The sequence below is a fragment of the Crocodylus porosus genome, unplaced genomic scaffold, assembly GCF_001723895.1.
Source record: "Crocodylus porosus isolate Cpor-Errol unplaced genomic scaffold, CroPor_comp1, whole genome shotgun sequence".
Classification (NCBI taxonomy): domain Eukaryota; kingdom Metazoa; phylum Chordata; order Crocodylia; family Crocodylidae; genus Crocodylus; species Crocodylus porosus.
In genome coordinates this window covers 4,395,270-4,414,669 of record NW_017728926.1, presented here as the reverse complement: position 1 = coordinate 4,414,669, position 19,400 = coordinate 4,395,270, and the positions used below count along the sequence as shown (strand labels likewise).

Sequence of the window (19,400 nt, the reverse complement as noted above, 5' to 3'; positions counted from 1 at the left end):
AAACATAACTTTTATATGCACTGGGAAACCAAAAAATTCATGTGACTCGCTTTATTGCGATATTCGCTTTATTGCGGTGGTCTGGAACCGAACCCGCAATATCTCCAAGGTATGCCTGTAATGTTCTATAAAATAAGATACCTGGAATTTATTATGCAGTGCATTTGTGTTACACCGTACCACCAAAAGAACAGGGGCTGTGGGATAGATTTATAGGTCAGACCTTGCTAATCTTCCCAATGAGTGACTGCACTTCAGTGGGAAGAGCCAGTGGTCTCATTACAGTATGCAGGATCCCCTACACCAGCAGAGATTGGGAAGACTACACAAAACAGTTCCTGCTCCTTCTGCCAAGAGAAGTGCCAGACTCTGACACCCATCATTACCCAGCACATGAAATAGTGGTTGCAGGCTCTAGCTGAAGCAGTACCCTAGCTAGATGAAGGGTCAGGGCTGGATCTGAGTAAGGAAGGGAAAAGGACTGAAGATTTCATAAGATTCCTCCACCCAAAACAGCCTTACTGTGATTAGTTATTGATCACTGGTTGCTCCTGAAACTCAGTTACCAACAAGTCTGGGGCCCATTGTGATCTATGCCACAGTAATCCCCCGATAAATGACGGATGCTCTCTTAATTCCCCAATTACCAGGTAAATTGCAGCCTCTAACTCACAAAACCTGTACCTACGTTTTCAGGGTCTTGCTGACAGTGCAGAATTTTACCTTACTCAGAGTAGGATGTAGAACTGAGCTTCCTGACATGATACTGGCTGGTCAGAACAGATTAGGGCACCATATGCTCAGCCTCATCATGATTAAATCCGGCTGGATGTTTTTGGCCAAAGAACTATTTTTCCCCTCCTAAAAAAATTCTGTCTTTCCCTGAGCCATTTGATTTTTAACAATGTGCAATAAAACTCCTGCACTGTGAGTGATTGCTTTCAGGAGCTCTATAAAACTTCACAAAGACATCTGCACTCTTCTGTTCTGAAGCTGAGGGACGGATGATGTGTGCGATGCCTTTAATTAATTTCAAAAGCATGGCATGATCACAGGAAACAGATGTAATACACATTTAGCAAAGTGGAAACAATTAACTGCAGTGGCTAACCTGTGTCAAACCCAAAAGCCAACAGTGCTTGCGTACTGAGGGTTTGAAGGACTCGGGTGTCTCATCACTAAAGACATATATGTTAGTCCATCGCAGTGCCAGGCTGAAGCACCCGCAACCAGCTCTGCATGCATTTCCCAACCCAGACACAGCACAGCTGCATCAATGCTGAGTTGCATATGGTGCAATAGCTTCTCAGAGCTTATTCCAGCATGTGCAGCATTGCACTAACTTGGCAGGTCTCAGTACAACTCTGCCTTATACCACAGACACACACCCACATATACTCAATAAGTTGCACTGCTACTGTAGTTTGCAAAGACTCCAATTTAGATCAAGGCTTCATTATACTAGGCCCCTTGCCAAAACATGCAGAAGAGACCTCTGCAGCACAGGCAACTGGTAGGGGGTGCATAGTGGTGTATGTGCCCCCCGACGGGGCCAGTGCCCCCCGAGAGCCGACACTGATGCTGTTGGTAGGGCTGGTGCCTCCCCTGACAGGGCCACCGCTGTCAGCGGCTTCTGCAGGTGCCTCCCCAGATTCAGGAGGCACCAGTCACTCATACTCTGCAGTAGTGAACCAGGGCACCAGTTAAGGATTCATAAAATCCCTGTTGCATTTAGCCAGATAAATGTCTAATAAAACTGCTACGCAACTGACAGCTAATCTGTGGCCCTCATTTTCATAGCTCTCTGAACACAGCTTTGTGATTATGCGAAGGTCACTATACAAACACCATCTTATCCAGGAACAAAACTGCAACATGAAATCAAAATCAGTAAGTCATGTAAGCTGCAGCAATTCGAGTACAGCTAAATGGTGACTGAACCTCCCGTCAGATCCTTTCATATTTCATAGATTTCATAGACATTTGGGCTGGGAGGGACCCCGGAGGATCATCGAGTCCAGCCCCCTGCCCCATGGGCAGGAAGTCAGCAGGGATCATAGGATCCCAGCAAGATAAGCAGCCAAATGCGTTTTGAAGGCGTTCAAAGTGGGCACTTGAACCGCCTCAGGTGGCAGTCTGTTTCAAGCCTTGGGGGCTCGGACAGTGAAGAAGTTCTTTCTTATGTCCAGCCTGAACTGGTCACAGTGGAGTTTGTGACTGTTCAATCTTGTCATCCCTTGGGGGGCTCTGGTGAACAATCATTCCCCCAGATCCTCATAGGCACCCCGATAAGCTTATAGGTGGCCACCAGATCACCCCTGAGCCTGCGCTTTTCCAGGCTGAATAGCCCCGTTGCTCTCAGCCTGTCATCATAAGGTCTGTTTTCCTGTCCTCTGATCATGCGCGTGGCTCTCCTCTGCACCCTCTCAAGCTTCTCCACATCCTTTTTGAATTGCGGAGCCCAAAACTGGACGCAGTACTGCAGCTGCAGCCTCACCAAGGCCGAGTACAACGGGAGAACGATGTCCCAAGATCTGCTTGAGAAGCATCTATGAATGTAAGCCAGAGTTTTGCTCGCTTTACTAGCCACAGCATCACACTGAAGGCTCATGTTCATCTTGTGGTCAACCATGACCCCCAAGTCCCTTTCATCTGTAGTGCTAACCAGCGTAGCACTACCCAGCCTATAAGCATGGTGCAGGTTTTTCCTCCCGAGGTGGAGAACCTTGCATTTTTCGGTGTTGAACACCATCAGGTTCTTGTCTGCCCATTTCATGATTCTGTCCACCTGGATCACCCTCCTGTCCTCAGGTGTGGATGCTTTCCCCAGAGTTTGGTGTCGTCGGCGAACTTGGCCAGTCCACTTCTGACACCGATGTCCACATCATTGATGTAGATGTTAAACAGTATAGGCCCTAGGACAGAGCCTTGTGGGACCCCACTGGTCACAGCGCACCACGACGATTGGCTCCCAATGACCACCACCCTCTGGGTCCTACCGTGGAACCAGTTCCCCAGCCAGCGGATCGTGGTGACGTCAAGACTGCAGTTAGCCAGTTTAACCAAGAGGTGATCATGGGATACCAGATCAAAGGCTTTTTTAAAGTTGAGGTTTATGACGTCGATCTCTTCCCCCTTGTCCAGGTGATAGGTCACCTGGTCATAAAAGGAAATGAGATTGGTCAAGCAAAACCTACCCACAACAAACCCATGCTGGGTATCCCTCAGAATATTGCCTTCAGTTAGCTTGTTTAGGATGGCCTCCTTGATAATCTTTTCCAAGACTTACTCAGGATAGAGGTCAGGCTGATGGGCCTGTAGTTAGCCGGATCTACTTTCCTCCCTTTCTTGAAGATAGGCACCACATTGGCCCTCTTCCAATCACCAGGCACTTCACCAGAGCGCCAAGAACTCTCAAAGATCCGTGCCAGGAGCTGAGCTATGATGCTCGCCAGCTCCCTGAGTACCCTTGATTGTAACCCATCAGGGCCAGCTGACTTGAAGGTATACAGCCTGTCAAGGTGTTCCTTCATGAGGTCAGCTTCAATGGAGGGCAAGAAATCTCCCTAACCCGGGCCTCCCTGACCCATAGTGGGCAGGGCTGTCCCATGGGGCTGATAGAAAACTGACGCAAAGTACCCATTTAGCAAGTTGGCTTTTTCCTGGCCGTCAGTTGTCCCATCTGGTTTACCAGGGATCCAATGTTGCCCTCGCCTTTCCTCTGGCTCCCCACATATCTAAAAAAGGACTTTTTATTTTCCTTGATATCCAGACTAATGCACAGTATTCTTCGTTGGTGGCGGTTCCAGTCCTCCATCCTTTATAGGTCCTCCTTTCAAGACGCAGGAAGTTCACTAGTTCCCTGGAGAGCCGAGGGGGCTGCTGTGCCCTTTTGCTGCCTTTCCTCCGAGACAGGATGCACTTTGCTTGTGCATCCAGGATTGCTCCCTTGAGGAGCATCCACGCATCCTGAACTCCCTTCTCCATTGGCTTGTGGCCTTTTAGGGCCTCTCTGACAAGCCTCCTTAGCTTGTCAAAGTCAGCTTTCTTGAAGTCAGGGACTTCTGTACTGACTTGCCAGCTTTACAGCACATGGTGAAGGTGATCAGTTCATGATCACCGTCACCCAGCTTCCCTTCGATTGTTAGGTTGCCAATTAGGTCACCCCTAGTTGCCAGTACAAGGTTGAGCAGTGCTTTACCTCTTGTCAGCCCAGACTTCCTGCGTCAGATAGAGGTCGTCCACACATGAGAGAAAGTTTTGCAACTGCTCAGATTTGGCTGAGCACTCCTCCCATGAGATATCTGGGCAGTTAAAGTCTCCCATGACAACCATACACCGGGACTGTGCAGCCTCAGCCAGCTCCCTGGTGAACTCCTGGTCGAGATCTTAACTCTGGGTAGGGGGTCTGTAGTAGACCCCCACCACAGTATCCCCTGCACCGTGTTCCCCACAGACTTTAACCCAGAGGGTCTCAAGTCATCCACCATGGGTGCCAATGTCAGCTTATAGGGACGCGTAACTTTCCTTGATATAGAAAGCTACGCCTCCGCCCCTTTTGTCCACTTGATCCCTCCTATACAGGGTATAGCCATCTATATCCGTGGTCCAGTCAAGGGTGGAGTCCCACCAGGTCTCTGTTATCCCAATGACATAGTTATTTGCATTTAGGAGGAGAACAAGTTCTTCCCATTTATTCCCCAGGCTCCTGGCGTTTATGTATAGATACACAAGCGTCCCCTTAGGGGCTCTTGCCTTGCTTACGTTTTGTTCCAGGGCTGGGGCTGGGGTGGGATCCCTTATGTGCTTTGACCTGCTGGCTTTGTAAGGGTCACTCGGTGGGCCAGCAGTGGCAGTAGTCCCCCCATCCCCTGGCAGGCTTAGTTTAAAGCCTGGTGGAGCAGGTCAGCCAGTCTAGCTGAGAAGAGCCTCATGTAAACCCCACCTCATGTTAGACGTATTAATTATGACCACTAGTGTACTGCTTATATATTTCTTATTGTCCACTCCCTTTTGTGAACTGAAAAAGGAGTCCCCTCTGTAACTATCAGATACACTACTTATACTACCTCCTTCCCTAGCCATTCTTTTATAATCCTGGACTACTTAAAAAGTGACAGCTGCAAAGCTTGGGTCTGGCTGAAGGAGTGGAGGGAAGCCACAAACAGCCCATATGGCAACTGGTATCCTGAGGCACTAATAGGGCAGAAGGGCCACAGCGGAGTGTCTCAGGGAAAAGGCTGAGCTAGACTAGGGGCAGGCAATTATTTCAGCTGGTGGGCCGCTTAATAAGTTTTGGTGAGCTACCAAGAGCCACAAGGATAGCCCTGCCCCTTGACAGGTGCCCTGCCCCCTGGTTGCCATCTTGGGACCAGAAGTTCTGTGCCTATCCCCTGACCTTTGCCACCAGAACTCTCCCCCTTTGCCCCCTGGAAATACTCTATTCAGGAGAGGGGGTTGCCATCTTAGAACCAGAAAAAACAATTCACATACTAAAAGGCAAACACCTAGTACAACACATTTTTATTTTATTACAAAAAATATATTTGTCATGGTTTGTTTGCCTATTGCATATAGAGGTGATTGCATAATAACTCAAAAATGAAGTCTTACTCTTGTATACCGTGTGTGGGGCGTGGTTGGGGTCATGTGTATGGTGGAGCGTGGGGGGAGTGGGGGCAATAGGATTTGTTGGAGTGTGTATACGTAGGGAGTTGTGGAGACAGGCTGTGGGTGTGTGACACTTGTGGGGTGTGAGGCTGGGTGGGTGTGGGATTCCCCACCCTCTTCCCCACTGCACGCCCCTGCTGCCAGCGGCAGCAGCAGGCACTGGGGAAACTGTGCTGGCAGTACAGAAGTCTGCAGCTAATACCTCACTTAGACAGAAAGTACATTTTGAGAAGAAAGCAGTGGGTTCAACAAAAGACAGAAATATTAAGACTTGGGATCAATCTATGAATATGTTTTGAAATGTTCAAAACCCACATTTTACTGATTTTTAAAATGAATAAAAACAATGACCTTTATGGCAAGGTGGCAAGCCAAGTCAAGACCTAATATTTGACTCACTTATTATTACATCTGTTTGATTGGTCTACCTATGCCTTCTTGAGAACTAATTTCATTTAAGATAACTGAAATTCCCAAAGCTCTCCTTTTCATTGACAAAATAGTTTATAAAATACACAGACATATACTAATTTGTCGGTTCAAGTGCCCACTTTGAACGCCTTCAAAACGCATTTGGCTGCTTATCTTGCTGGGATCCTATGATCCCTGCTGACTTCCTGCCCATGGGGCAGGGGGCTGGACTCGATGATCCTCCGGGGTCCCTCCCAGCCCAAATGTCTATGAAATCTATGAAATATGAAAGGATCTGACGGGAGGTTCAGTCACCATTTAGCTGTACTCGAATTGCTGCAGCTTACATGACTTACTGATTTTGATTTCATGTTGCAGTTTTGTTCCTGGATAAGATGGTGTTTGTATAGTTCTTTGTTTAGGGCAGTTATTACTCTTACACCACATTAATTTAAACCCAGTTGTGTGGCTTCTTGGTAAATAGTTCATTTTTCAGTGCTTTGAAAGAGGGTAGTATCAAAATTAAATTGGCCATGTCCTATCCCTATTGACAACAGTATCAAAACTCATGTCTTCAGTGAGAACAGGAGTACACCCAGTCTGATCTATGTTTTTATAGCCATAAATAATTACCTTTATGCCTCTCCCACTTAAAAGTGTAAATATTTTAAAACACTATTGTATTATTGCTTTATTATACAAGAGTATAATAATAAGTCCACTAGCAAAAGAAGCATGTTACAACATAATTTTTTTTAAATATTTCAAATGTGACTGTAGTTTCAACATATTGTAGATTTAATGTCAGTGGAAACTGAATACCCTGAAGGGAATGTAGTGTTTAACAATCTATATCAGGTGAAAGGAGGGAGGGATAGCAAGGGGTGCATGGGGGTGTATAGAGGGGGCATGTGTACATGTGAGAGGGGGCTGCCTGGAAGCCAGCCAGGGGTGAGGGGAGAGAGGGGGTTGCAGGGGGTGCATGCAGCAGAGCTTGCCCAGTCAGCGGCTGCCCCTGCAGTGCTTTCTGTGCCCCCCCCACCCCCCGGCCAATGCAGTGCTCCCATGCACACCAAACAGCCCCGGCTTGAGCCCTGGTCAACACCTGACTTCTAGCAGAGCTGTTCCTAGTGTGGCTGCACCTAGCCAGCTCACATTGTCACTAGAAGGTGAGGAGAGCAGAGCAGTACCCAGCTGGCTGCAGCCACACCAGAAACTGCATGCTGGCTGGGGCCAGCTGGTCTGTTCTGCTTCCCTCACCTCCAGCTGCCGCTGCTGCCGCTGCCACACCGCTCTGGGTGGGCAGGGGGAAACTTCAGTGGGAGGCTCCTGCCTAGTGCATGGAGCCCCAGCTCTAGCTCCTGCCACCTTCCACCTGCTCTGCCTGCCCAGTGGGATGAGCAGCCCCTGTGGGTGGGCAGGCAGAGCAGGTGGAAGGTGACTACGAGCTGGAGCTGGATCTCCATGCACTGGGCAGAAGTCTCCCACTGAAGCTTCCCCACACCCAGAGTGGCGTGATGCAGCATAGCAGGAGCTGCAGCTGAAGGTGAGGGGAGCAGAACAGCCCCACTGGCCCAGGCCCCAGTCAGCATGCAGCTCCAGTGGGGCTGTTCCCAGTGCAACTGCAGCTGATCAAATGCTGCTGTGCTCCCCTTGCCTCCAGTAGCTCTTCCTCCTATTCCTGCCCCTGCTGTGCTGCTCCAGGCAGGCAGGGTGGGGGAAGCTTCAGCCCAGCAGCTCCCACTGGAGGTGAGGGCAAGCACAGAAACATCTGGCTGGCTACAGCTGCACTGGGAATAGCCCTGCCAGAAGCAGTGCATTGGCTGCAGTTGGTGGAAGCACAGCATGGGCTGCCTAGGTGGGAGCAGGCGGGGCTCAGCCCCATGTGGAGCACTGCAGGGGCAGGTGCAGGTCAGTCCCAACCTGCTGGTGGGCTGAATCTGGCCTGTAGACCACATTTTGCCCGCCCCTGAGCTAGACTGAGCTCATTCTGGGGCCCTGGGAGCAGCCTCCCAAATTCTCATAAATAATATCAAGGCATGGCAAGTGAGGCAGAAAGGGAGGGTACCCTGGGAAGCTGGAGTTGGGGCAGGGGTTGAGTGGTCACCAGGGGGCATCACAGCCACCCCTGAGCACTGATCCTGTCACGCTCATCCACTCCAGGACTCCATGAACTTGAAGTCAGTATTTTGATCTAGCTGTGCAGGTCTGCATGTCCATCTCGCTCTCATTCTTATACACCCATACTCATACTCTGGCTTAAACAAAATGAGCTTGATTTGCATTTTCACTATGAAGGAAGAATTCATGTTCATTCTACACATCTTAGAATCAACCTCGAGGAAGGAACACCTACCTTCGTTCATAGCCCAAGCACCACAGATGTCCTGCACAGCCCTGCTTCCACACTTTGACCATCCGAGTGAAGGCTTGCATGCATGGCTGCTGGTGCCCCACTATTGCCAGCTCTTGCTCTGTACAAACGTTTGGCCTGTCGGAGAAGAACAGACATTTCTTTAAACCCCCTCACTGCTGGGGCTGCACCACAACATATTGACAGTTCAGGAAGGAAGAGAAAGTGAGAGGCCTACAGTTTTTCCTCAGAAGATAGTTATACAATATTTATCTACTCCATTATATTATTTATAAAGGAGGCCTGGGGAGAGAGATGGTCTCAGCTTGTCAGGTCTTGAGTTATCAAAGGCTTTTTATGTCAAATACAACCTCTTAACCTCCTCCCAGAACCTCACAGGGAGGCAACTCAGATCATGAATCACTGCTGTAATGTTCCTGAAGCAAGCTATATCACTAACTGAGCACCCTGCCATTTTTTTCCAGTAATTTCAATCCAAATCACACAAAACTATGACCATCTTGTACGTCTTCATCTCACTTGAATATCAAAGGCCTTTGGGAATCATGTAAGCTTCATGGCACCTCTATAAGTTACAGATTGCTCAGTGTTTTATACATGAATAAGCAGAGGTATGGAAAAAGCAAGCTCTTAACAAAAGTTCAAAGACTGGCAGAGGCAGGAACAGGACTCCCAGTATCATGTTCCAACAGTAGCCCTGCAACCTTTCCCCCTTTTATTTCATTTTCAGGTATAGTAGTGGACACGTAGCAAAAAGTATAAAGTAACACCTTTTTATACCATCACCTCCACTGAAATTAAATAAACTATAATTATACTTTCCACTTTTATAGCAAGGATCCTTTCTTTCAGAAGATTTAACCAGTAATTGATTAAAATAAACAATACGAGGTTGGTAGGAGATGTATATCATTACGCCCCTCACTAACCAGAGATGTGCAGCCACCTCTGGCACCAAATACAGCTGATGGTTCAATTTAAGCCAGGAAGTGATCTCACTGGGATGCTCCCAAGGAAGTAAAATATTCTGCTTCCAAATGAAACATAGGAGGAATATTAAAGTGATCATAATGCAACATTCGTCAGGATATGAACAAGCCTTCATCCTGTCATGTTATAGGTTCACAACAGAAAAGAAAAATTAAGCATCTTTCAACTGTGCACATTAAAGTTCTTATTATTGGAAATCAGAGTTACGGCAGGCCAGAAAAAAAGCATACATTATTTCAATCCATCCTTCTAGGCCACTAGGTTCATAAAGATCATTTTTTGTCAAGTGAATTGCCAGTAGAGTCAAAATGGAAACAATAACAGATAAACCTACCTCCAAACACATTTCCCAGCTTATTCCCTGCAGGCTCCATACTCTGTGAACTCTCAAACCATGAGAACAAGCGAATAAGGTGCATTTTTCTTTTAAAAGTTATGGAACATATAAAATTAATCAGCAGTTTTAAAGAGATGATGATTAGTAAGCAAATATATCAAGAACTCACACAAACTACAAAATGTCTCAGTGTACTGCAAACAAATGATCATAAGATTAAAATATTTTAGTTTCCCAAATGCTAACAAATAAGCCCTTTGCATGTATCAAGTGCCCCCAGTTTGGCATTTCTGACCTCCTCCTTTTTCCGTCTCCCTACAAACAATTTTTTTTTTTTACTGTCAAGTTTGTTTTACATTTCCAGAGTGCCTTGGCACTGAACAGAAGCTATTGGGATTAATTTCTGAAAGAAGAGAGACAGGCATCTAGGATTTGCCAGCCAAGATCAAACTCTTGGTCCATCAAGCAAGGACTTTATCAGCTGCTGTTCATTAAAGCTACAACAGCATTGACTAACACATGCGGGGTGGGGGGGGAGGCAGTATGCAGTTTCTGCCAAACAGTGAAAAATGCCATTTTCTCCAAACCATTATAAAACAGGGAATCATTTCCGAAGTTGGTTTTAATTTCCAATGCTAACACAGGCTCTGGAAGTAAGAGAGGCATTCTTGGAATTGCACATTTTGAACAGTGAAAAGCTGAGAATGTCTTTGCTGATCCATAAACAGCTACAGCCTCATTATTATGACTATAAGACTGTTTGAGTGGCCACAAGCAGTGGGAGGTCTGTACTTCAGAGAGAGGGTTTGAGCTTTGTTTTGATGTTCTCAACATTTTCTGAGGAAAATGTTGATTCTGTGTTTGGAATTATTTCTTGCCAGACTGGTTAAACCTGAGCTTATTTTAGGAATTAGTTGCTTTGTATCCTGCTGGGAAAAGGATGTCTCTCCCCCCCGTTGTAGCCCTTCCTGCCGGCTGGCTTCAGGGTTATACTAAAGTTGCTGTGCGAAACGATGGCCGTGAAGCATATGGAGCATGTTTCTAGCCTCATGTTGAACACAAAAGGCTGATGGAATAGCATCTTTTTCCAAAAAAAAATCACACAAATTGCTGTGTGCTGCAGTGCTTCTGAGCATTCCAGCTGAGACGGTGCTTCTGGGGCACAAGTACAAATATTCAGTCATCTGATTGCACAACTGAAGGAAAAAAAAATGGTGATTTTCCACTATTGTGAAGCCCTGCTCTGGTTCACTCTTATGTTCCTTGCTTTTTAAAAAATGGAAGTTGAATCACTTTGTACATCCTGGACCGCTCCACTTTTTAAAGTAAAATTCTACTTCATCAACTGGATTTATTTTTAACCAATTCCAGCTGGTCCTTATCCTCAAGAAGACCCAATGATACTTAAATCTCCTTGGATACCGGCACTTCTTTGTTGTGCCCATTTCCATTTTTTTCTTCTAATCCCATTTCAAAGTTCTTCAGTTCTTAGAAGCCTGGGGACTGCCATCCCCAGTCCAATCCACTGGGACCCCTGCTCCCATCTCATACAAGGCAAGTGCCAGATGCTTCAGAAAAAGTTAAAAACAACTTACTGGACAACCATGCAATACATTCTGAGAAAGGTTCTTTATAACCTCCATTGAAGAGATGGGATTATTTCCATTATTACTTTCATTCTCTCTCTGACTTATTATTCATGTATATACCTATAGCATTTTTGGATCATGCTAAGCTCTCGACTCAAAATGAAACCTTGTGGCAGTAAGTTCCACATATTAACTAAGCGTCTTGTAGAAAAATGTTTTCCCCTGTCACCTTCAATTGCAAAACTGCTTTGTATTATGAGAAAGAAGGAGAATCAAGAACACGTGTTCATCCTATATCTCTTTTATGGCTCAGCTACCTTTACCACTCCCTCTTTTTCATTAAAGGGACCTGAATGAACAACAGTTTGATTCACTGGCAAAGCTGGTCACCACCAGGACCCTTTTCCTGAATTCGAGTACCAGTAGCTTAAGATAGGAAACCTGCATTAGATCAATGAATCTATCAACTTTAAGACCAGGGGACAGTTCCCCTCACAAAGAATCCAGCATAGCTGGATTAAGGAGCTACACCCGATCTGTGCCAAAAGGCTAAAAAGTGATGTAATGTTGGTCAAGAGCATCCAGGTTTGCCTGATAAAGAAAGACCCAGTAAAATTACTAACACTGAGGAAAAAAGAGAAAGTGTGATTCTTATGCATTTTTTTCAGAGAAGCGTACACAGGCCTTCTCATTGCCTATGCATGCTGATTGCAGGGAGGAAAGGTATTTTGAAAGGATGAGGTAAACAAGCACCTGGTCTGAACAGGCATTCTTCCCTGCTGTCTCCCTAGGGAGAAGCTCCTCTCCTAGCAGCTAACACTCTTCATGAGCATTTGTACCTCTAGGCAAAGTGAACCACAAAGCCTATTTGAAAGATCCAGCAATTACTTGTCCATTGAGCTGACAGGTATATTTTTTACCTCGAGACTTTTAAGAAAGGTAGTCATAAAAGCCAAGAGAGTCAAAAAGGAGGCATTTTTCCTGTTGGCCTAAATTTTAAAATGACAGGGCTGAGGCCATGTCCGCTAAGTCACAGTTTTTCTACCCTATACAATCTTTATTTATAGGTTAACAGATTCTTTTTCTAAGTGTCATTGTTGCCAACTCCACCGAAGGTCCTTCTGCTTCTGACACCATCAGAAATAACAGTTCTGGCACTAACCTTAAACAGTGATTTTGTCAATGCTGCCAAGGCAGCATCCATTCCATTTCATCCTCTCCTGGATGCAGCCACTTTTTTAGAGCCCAGGCATGTAAATACTCCAGTTGAGTAAAGGAGCTAATAAGTGCAATTCGGTCACAAAGAGGCTCAACTTCCTAAGCAGATGCCATATTTTTACTTGTAGTTTTTCACCTGTGATTACACTTCAATGTATCTAAGAATCTGTGCTTTAAGTCTTTTAACATTTGCTCACGAATGGATAAGATTTAGGAGGAATGTGTTGATTTATTTCTATTTCTGGTGCTTAAAATGCCCTAAAAGTCCCTGTGAATTTTCACCAAAAAAGTAGTTTCTACAGCAGAAGTCAAACTCAATAACTCCAACATGGAGAAGAGTGAGATTCCAGCTGGCATTTTACTGCTCCAGGACATTTAATTATGGTGCTGTAACAGAAAGCCTGAAAATGCCTTTTCAATTATTGGCATTTTTCCCTCAGCAGCTTTGCCTTAAAATCCTTCCTTGTTGTTCCCACATGTGGCCGCTACAGAGCTGTTTAGTTTGTAAAGCTTTTACACACATTGGTTTACCAATATAACAATCCAAAATCCTGATGGACGGATGCCAAGGAAGCTGTTATGACTTTATTGGCCTCTCCCTATTCAACAAGCACCAAATTCACCCATTTAACCACCAGCAAAACTTGACTTAGCTACTGAGGAGAGAACAGCATCCCGCCCCCCCGCAATGTCCTCTGCTATTAGCTTACACATGCCTTACCTCTCAGCTATCTGCAGGGCCAGAAGGGAAAAACCGAAACAAACCACAAGAATGAGGCTGGCAGCAGCAATGTTTCTGGAGTAATTTATTGCAAAGGAGCAGTTTTGTGTGCATCAAACAGTGGCTTTGTGTCTAAAGGGTATTGTCAGAAGTGCCCTATGGGGAATTACACTTCTAAATTAGATTCAATGTTTCCCAGTCCCTGACATTTTCTTTTCTAGAGTACACACATCTCAGCTCTCCTGTCTCAACCAGCAATCCTGACCCGCAACTCCTAGGGAGATAAACATGAAGTCTTTTACAGACACAAAACAAATGCCTTTGCACAAAAGTCTTTCAGAACACATCCAATGACTAGGAGTGGCCCTGATCCTGCCTAGCAGAGTTAATAACGTAAAGGAAAGGTGGTTTGGGTTTAGCTCATTGCATAATGCTGGTTTCACTTACAAAAATAAATAAATAAATAAATAAATAAAAAAGAGAGTTCAGGCTGCTTGGAGAGAGATCTTCTCCTGGCAGTATCCCAAATTCCAGAGGAAGTTTTCCAAGGGATCCACAAAGTTCATGCCAAACTGAAGTGATAGCATTGTATTAAAAAAAATACAGGGCTAAGAGCATCTGGATTAATACCAAAAAGGAAAAAAACGAGAAGTACACAGAAGAATTCAGTAAGAAAGAGAAAGGAGGGGATAATGAAAAAGAGTATTGCTAGGAAAACACACCTCAGCCTGCATAATTATAACTGATGTTTGTACAATAGCTACATCTCAATTAAAAATAGCCAATCACTTCTTGGAAGTGGCGGGAACAATCCAAACACTTTAAACTTCAGTTCACCCCTTTGTTCTCTGCATATTTTTTACTAGAAAGGGGCAAAAAAAATTCAGATTAGTTTTCATTGCATAGCTCAGTCTCTCCTTTATGGAGTTCCTCCCAACCTGACCTGCCCACACCAGGATCTCCTCACTCAATACTTACATCAGGGGCTGCAGTTTGTTCCCATAGGTGAGCAAAGATGCTTGCAGAGTGAAAACAAACAACTGTGCCAACATGTGTAGCTCCATTCTTGCTGCCATCACCCTTTTCCTTTGCAAGGAAGATCTGAAGGGTGCCTAGAAAATGTTACAGCCTTCCCCAGTGACAGGCTGGCAAGTTCCAGTTCCTCAAAGAAAAATGCTCATTGCTATTTCCTGATGTTGCCAGTTTCTCTGTTTCTTACAATGAGCAATGCTGCTGGAGTCTTGTTGAGGCTCACAGGAGAAATAGATGTATCACTCTTGGACATTTCCTCCCATACAGGTTCAGCTGAGGCAAGTTTCTCTTGTCCCTGGAGTCCAGAGGAAGTGACTGGAACACAGGCTGTCACAGAGCTTTACTAGGAACCAAGCCTGGCTCCTTAGCTGTGCTCGTTAGCACTGAAAAATGCTGAGGAGACTTCTTCTGGCATTTGCGCCTTGACAGGACCCACGCTGCTGATGGCTTAACAAGATCTGGGTTCTGTCCAACAGGGAAGCCCTATGTGGACTTGCTCAGTTTGGAGTCCTCAAGCACTTCAGAAAGCAATAGATAATCCAGCACACAGAAAGGGAAGGGAGCTCCTCTTTGCACACAGAAGTCCACCTCTCTAAGGATGCACTAAATTCCCCAGCCACAGGCTTGCTTCCATTTAACCCTCTGCACACACCTTAAGCCAGGCTCCCACCTTGCTCCTAGCAGAAGCCTCTCCCACTCTCAACAGAAACACCTAAAGGAGCAGCTCATCTCTCTCCCCTGCATTTCAGCAGCCTTACAAAACTTTCCCCTTGCCTTGCTCAGGTCTAGCTCCTTTGATTCACATGCTCTCGTTTCTTTCTTGCTGACAGTCAGAAATCCCTCCCACCAGCTCTTCCCACCCCCAAGGAAAGGAGGGAGTGGGGGTGGCAACAGAAGAGTAGCAGGCATAATTTAGCTTTCCTGGTCAATAGACTGTTTTTTTGTAACACCCTCTGCCAACCTCTAGAGCTATACATCCCTTCCAGCCCCCAAAGATGAGTCTGGAAAAAACAGAGACTTCAGCTTGCCTGCACATCTATAAGAGCTAGTAAGGCTCACAACTATTCCAAAAGGTATGTGGCTGCATCTAATAGCTGATAGGGACAGGCACACCGTCCACGAAGATGGTGGAGAGTCAATGCCTTCCTCACAAAGGCCTGTACATTGTGCATGATTGTTGGAAGTGCTTTAGGGGTATGGGGGTGAAATTAAACCTGTACTTAATTAGAATGTAAGCTTGGGGGGGAAAGAAAAAGCAAAGAAGAAATCCAGGCAAATTGCTGGGAAAGAAAAGGAATGAGCTTCATTATTTAACTGTCCCCTGCTAATTAACTGCACCTCTTGCAGAGGGGAAGAATGATGGGGGTGAGGGTTGTGTAGGGGAAGGAGAATGCAGAATCTGGCTCAGGAGTAGGGTTACTCTCTAGCTTTATTTGTCCACCTTATTTGCTATTGTTGTAACCTGTGACAGGGGTACCTGGAGAGCCCTTGCTCCTGTGGTATAAATCCAGACAAACAAATACAACAGCCCTCTGCCCACTGCTCTCCTTGGCCTTAAGCGTTCTCAGTCTTCTCAAACATCGCTCCCAAAGGGAGCCATCAGGAGAACTTTCCTGTTTTCATTTCAGGCTTGACAAGCAGAAATACACACCCCACCTGCAAGAAACATTATGATTTTGGCCCTAGAGGGAAGTTTCACTCATATGCATGTTGTATTTATTTGTGTTGGAAGAATTTTGAACAAATGACTGCCTGGCTCAGGAAACAGGGTACTGAGACACTGACTCCTGGGGACAGAGTCCTCCCCAGCTCAGTTGTGTTATCAATCATGCAGTGACTTAACTGATGGCTGTGTAAGAAATCAGGAGGAAGGGAAGAGATATGGGTCTCCATTCAGTTCCCAATGGGATAAGGGTCTCCCTGCCCCTGCTCCCCAACAAAAACAAAAAAGTGTCCCTAGTGTTGTTCATTTGTCTTGCATTGATCAGCCTCAGCACAGACACCAAATATATATGGGCCTACAGATGACTGGACTCTCTTCATGCCAAGAGGTGGGGCTGAGGTGTGAGAAGAGAAGAGAGCACCTATGTGAGGAACTGGTGGGCAAAAGATGCATGTCAGAGACAAGGAGTCACTGAGGAAGCGGCTGGGGGAGAAGCAGGCATAATCCTAAGCAAGGACTGTCCTGAAGCAAGGGAAATTCAAGCCAGATGGTTGAAGCCAAACAGCCAGCTCTCACATGACCTTCATCCCAGAAATCTGAGAGACTGCCAGAAACAAGTCAATGGTGCAATTTGCCCTTGTACGGCCCAGGCTCTAGCTCCTGGAATCAAGAAGCGATGGGGAGGTTATTCTTGTGCCAGTAAAGCCAAAGTGCACTGACAGGACCGGGTCTGCTTCAACACACTTACTCTCTCATTTACATGACAGCAGCATCTTTCAAGTGCAACAGAGGTGCTGGGCCTCCAAGGCAGTGCTTACCTCCAAGAGTTGATGGAAAAGTTAAGGCAAGGGTGTTTAAGTTTGTTGGGCTGAACTCATTCCAGTGCCAACTTTACTAGGTAAATGCCCCTATAATATAATACCCCTATAATTATTCAAGATGCAAAGTTTTTGGGTAATGTTTTTGATTGGACCAGTTGTACAGCTGGAAATGTTGAACAAAATATAATCAAAAGGACCTTGCTTCTACCTGGAGTAACTTCTCTACATTTTACCAGCTACATTTTATCACCTGTCAACATTCCCTCTTGTGTCTTCCCCACCCCTCCCAACCTGTCTTGCACCCATTAACTCCCATTCCTTCTGACTTTCCCTGCCACACACATTTGCATTTTCACAGACCTTCATTTTGCATAATAGCTTAAGCTTCTGTTCCACCCAAGAGAGTACACAAACCCCAGCACACTCTCCCCATGTCTGAAGAACACTGTTTGTGTCTGAAAGGTTGTAAAGAACAATTTTTCCAACTATTTAGTTTGTCTAAAGAAAGAGATCACATTTACCCAAAAAACCTGCCTATATCTTTAGCTCAACAAGGCTATAACCAATACCCCTGAAACCTGAGGTACAGGGAAATATTTTAGTTGAAGAAGGGGGACAGTGATTTTAATGGCAAAAGATATCTTTACCCTTTAGAGGCAGAGCCAATTACGTGGCTGCTAAATTTTTTAGTGGGTAGCTCCCCCTCGCGTGTTTGGAGTATAAATGCAGTTGAATTCTTTAAATAAGTTGGAGGGGACAGTGGTCCCTAGAGGGCAGACACAGGGATGGAGAGGCAGGAGCAAGCAACAATCGCCCTGAGCTACAGGCTTATCTTCCCAACTCCAATCTCAAGTAAATGGCCCAGACTGTTAAACTAGTAACATGCGAGTAACAAATGGAATCCGTATTGCTTTTCAGGAATGACAGGAAATGTACACAGGCTGGTAGCTGTCTGTTGATCCCTACTGTGATTGTTGCCTGAAGGCACGTCTGGGAAGAAGAGAGTACATTCTGATGAAAAAGGCCTTGATTTAAACATGTCTAACATGGGAAATTATTGGACATGAGGCCTGTCCTGTAATGCTTATGCTAACAGCTTTACTGAAGACATGGCAACCACCTGTAATCAAAACAGACTTCTCACGTCATCAAGGGTTGCAGGAAAAGGTTTTCATCAAGCAAACGTTAGAGAGCTAAAACATGGGGTGGTAAACAGTACTGGCAAACAAATGAGGAATTTAAAACAAACAACAACCCCTTTTTCCCTAAATATTTTGATCCCTGGGCATGTAATCCCTTGCATTGTTTATTTCTCTCAACTACCAAGCAGACTAAACATGGTACAACACCTAGGCTCTGGGATTTGGATTTGCCTGTCATTCTGCCACTGACTGGTAACCCTGGGTGAACACGTGATTCCCTACTTCAAAAAACAAGCATAATGACCTTTGAAGGGTCTTGGGAACACATGGATGAAGAGCACTGTATTAAACAGCTACGATTCTTCTGGTGTTGCTGTTTGTGGAGCTGTAACCTTGAGGGCAATGTGGCAATTGCTCGTTTTGTGTACGATCTTCTACCCTGCAACCCATCCCACTTCACGATATGCAGCCACAGTCATTATTTGACTTAACGGCTGGCCTGACTGCTTATTAACCATAGCACAAAGCAAACACTAAAGCACAATAGATGGTATCATGGCAATGTTGCAGCCTTGGGCAGCAAAGCGGGGTTGGGTTTCGCCACCGCCTCCAGCCTTTCCAGAGGGTTGCAACAGCCCCTCCACCTCCAGATGGGGGGTGAAAATCTGGTTGAATTTCACCCCCCACCTTGTTTTTGGTCATCCCATCCATGGCCCCACCAAGTCCTGGTCAACCTCCTCCTGGCCCTGGCCAAGTGGGCCCTGTACCTGACCAGGAAGGAGGCTCTGGCCAGGAAGGTGCCCCGAGACTGCGGGGCTGCTTTCCTCTCCCGTGTCCGAGCACGTTTCCAGGCACGGCGCCAGTGGGCAGCGTCCACCGGCTCCTTCAAGCACCGGTGGGCGCAGCCTGGGGGGCTCTGCTTGGTGTCCCCCTCAGGTGCACTAATTTTCACGTTTTTAACCCTTTGCCCCTCCTGTCATTCCTGGCCTGTTTTTTTTCCCTTCATTGTCCCAAAAAAACCTGTTGAATATTTCACCCACTGAAGCCCAGCACAGCAGGGGCGGGAGGGCAGTCAGCCCGGTGGGGTAACTGGAAGGACACAAGTAGACACGAGGGCTGCGACCACCTAGGCCGCGGGCTGCAAAAGCTGCCTTGGGGGAAAAAACAGACCCCCAAAGCGAGGGCAGCCGAGGGACCAGCCCGCTTCCCACAAAACGGGCAGCAGAGGCCAACGGCCCTCCCCCCTTCAACCCCGCTCCCGCCGGGCCCGGGAGGCGGGGCGCGGCTGACGTCACAGAGCTCCCAGCAGCCCCGGCCCCGCCCCGCCCCGGAAGGCGGCGCGAGCAGCGGGGCGGCCGCGATGCTGCAGCTGCGGGACTCGGTGGAGGGCGGCGCGGGGGCGGCGCTGCTGGTGCCGGCCGAGGCCGACAAG

The 19,400-nt window shown here is 46.4% G+C and overlaps 1 protein-coding gene across 2 annotated transcripts in view; it reads right to left on the bottom strand.

Moving 5' to 3' along the window:
* MEGF6 (multiple EGF like domains 6) overlaps positions 1–15,155 on the bottom strand; it is a 313,131-nt gene extending 297,976 nt beyond the window's left edge. For both annotated transcript variants that reach the window (XM_019541243.1, XM_019541244.1), the window contains exons 1-2: positions 14,289–15,155; positions 8,438–8,572 (exon numbers count right to left, since the gene is read on the bottom strand). In XM_019541243.1, coding sequence (XP_019396788.1) covers positions 8,438–8,572; positions 14,289–14,386 — 233 coding nt within the window. In that variant the 5' untranslated portion in view covers positions 14,387–15,155. The remainder of the gene's footprint in view (positions 1–8,437; positions 8,573–14,288) is intronic.
* Between the last annotated feature and the right edge of the window lie 4,245 nt (positions 15,156–19,400).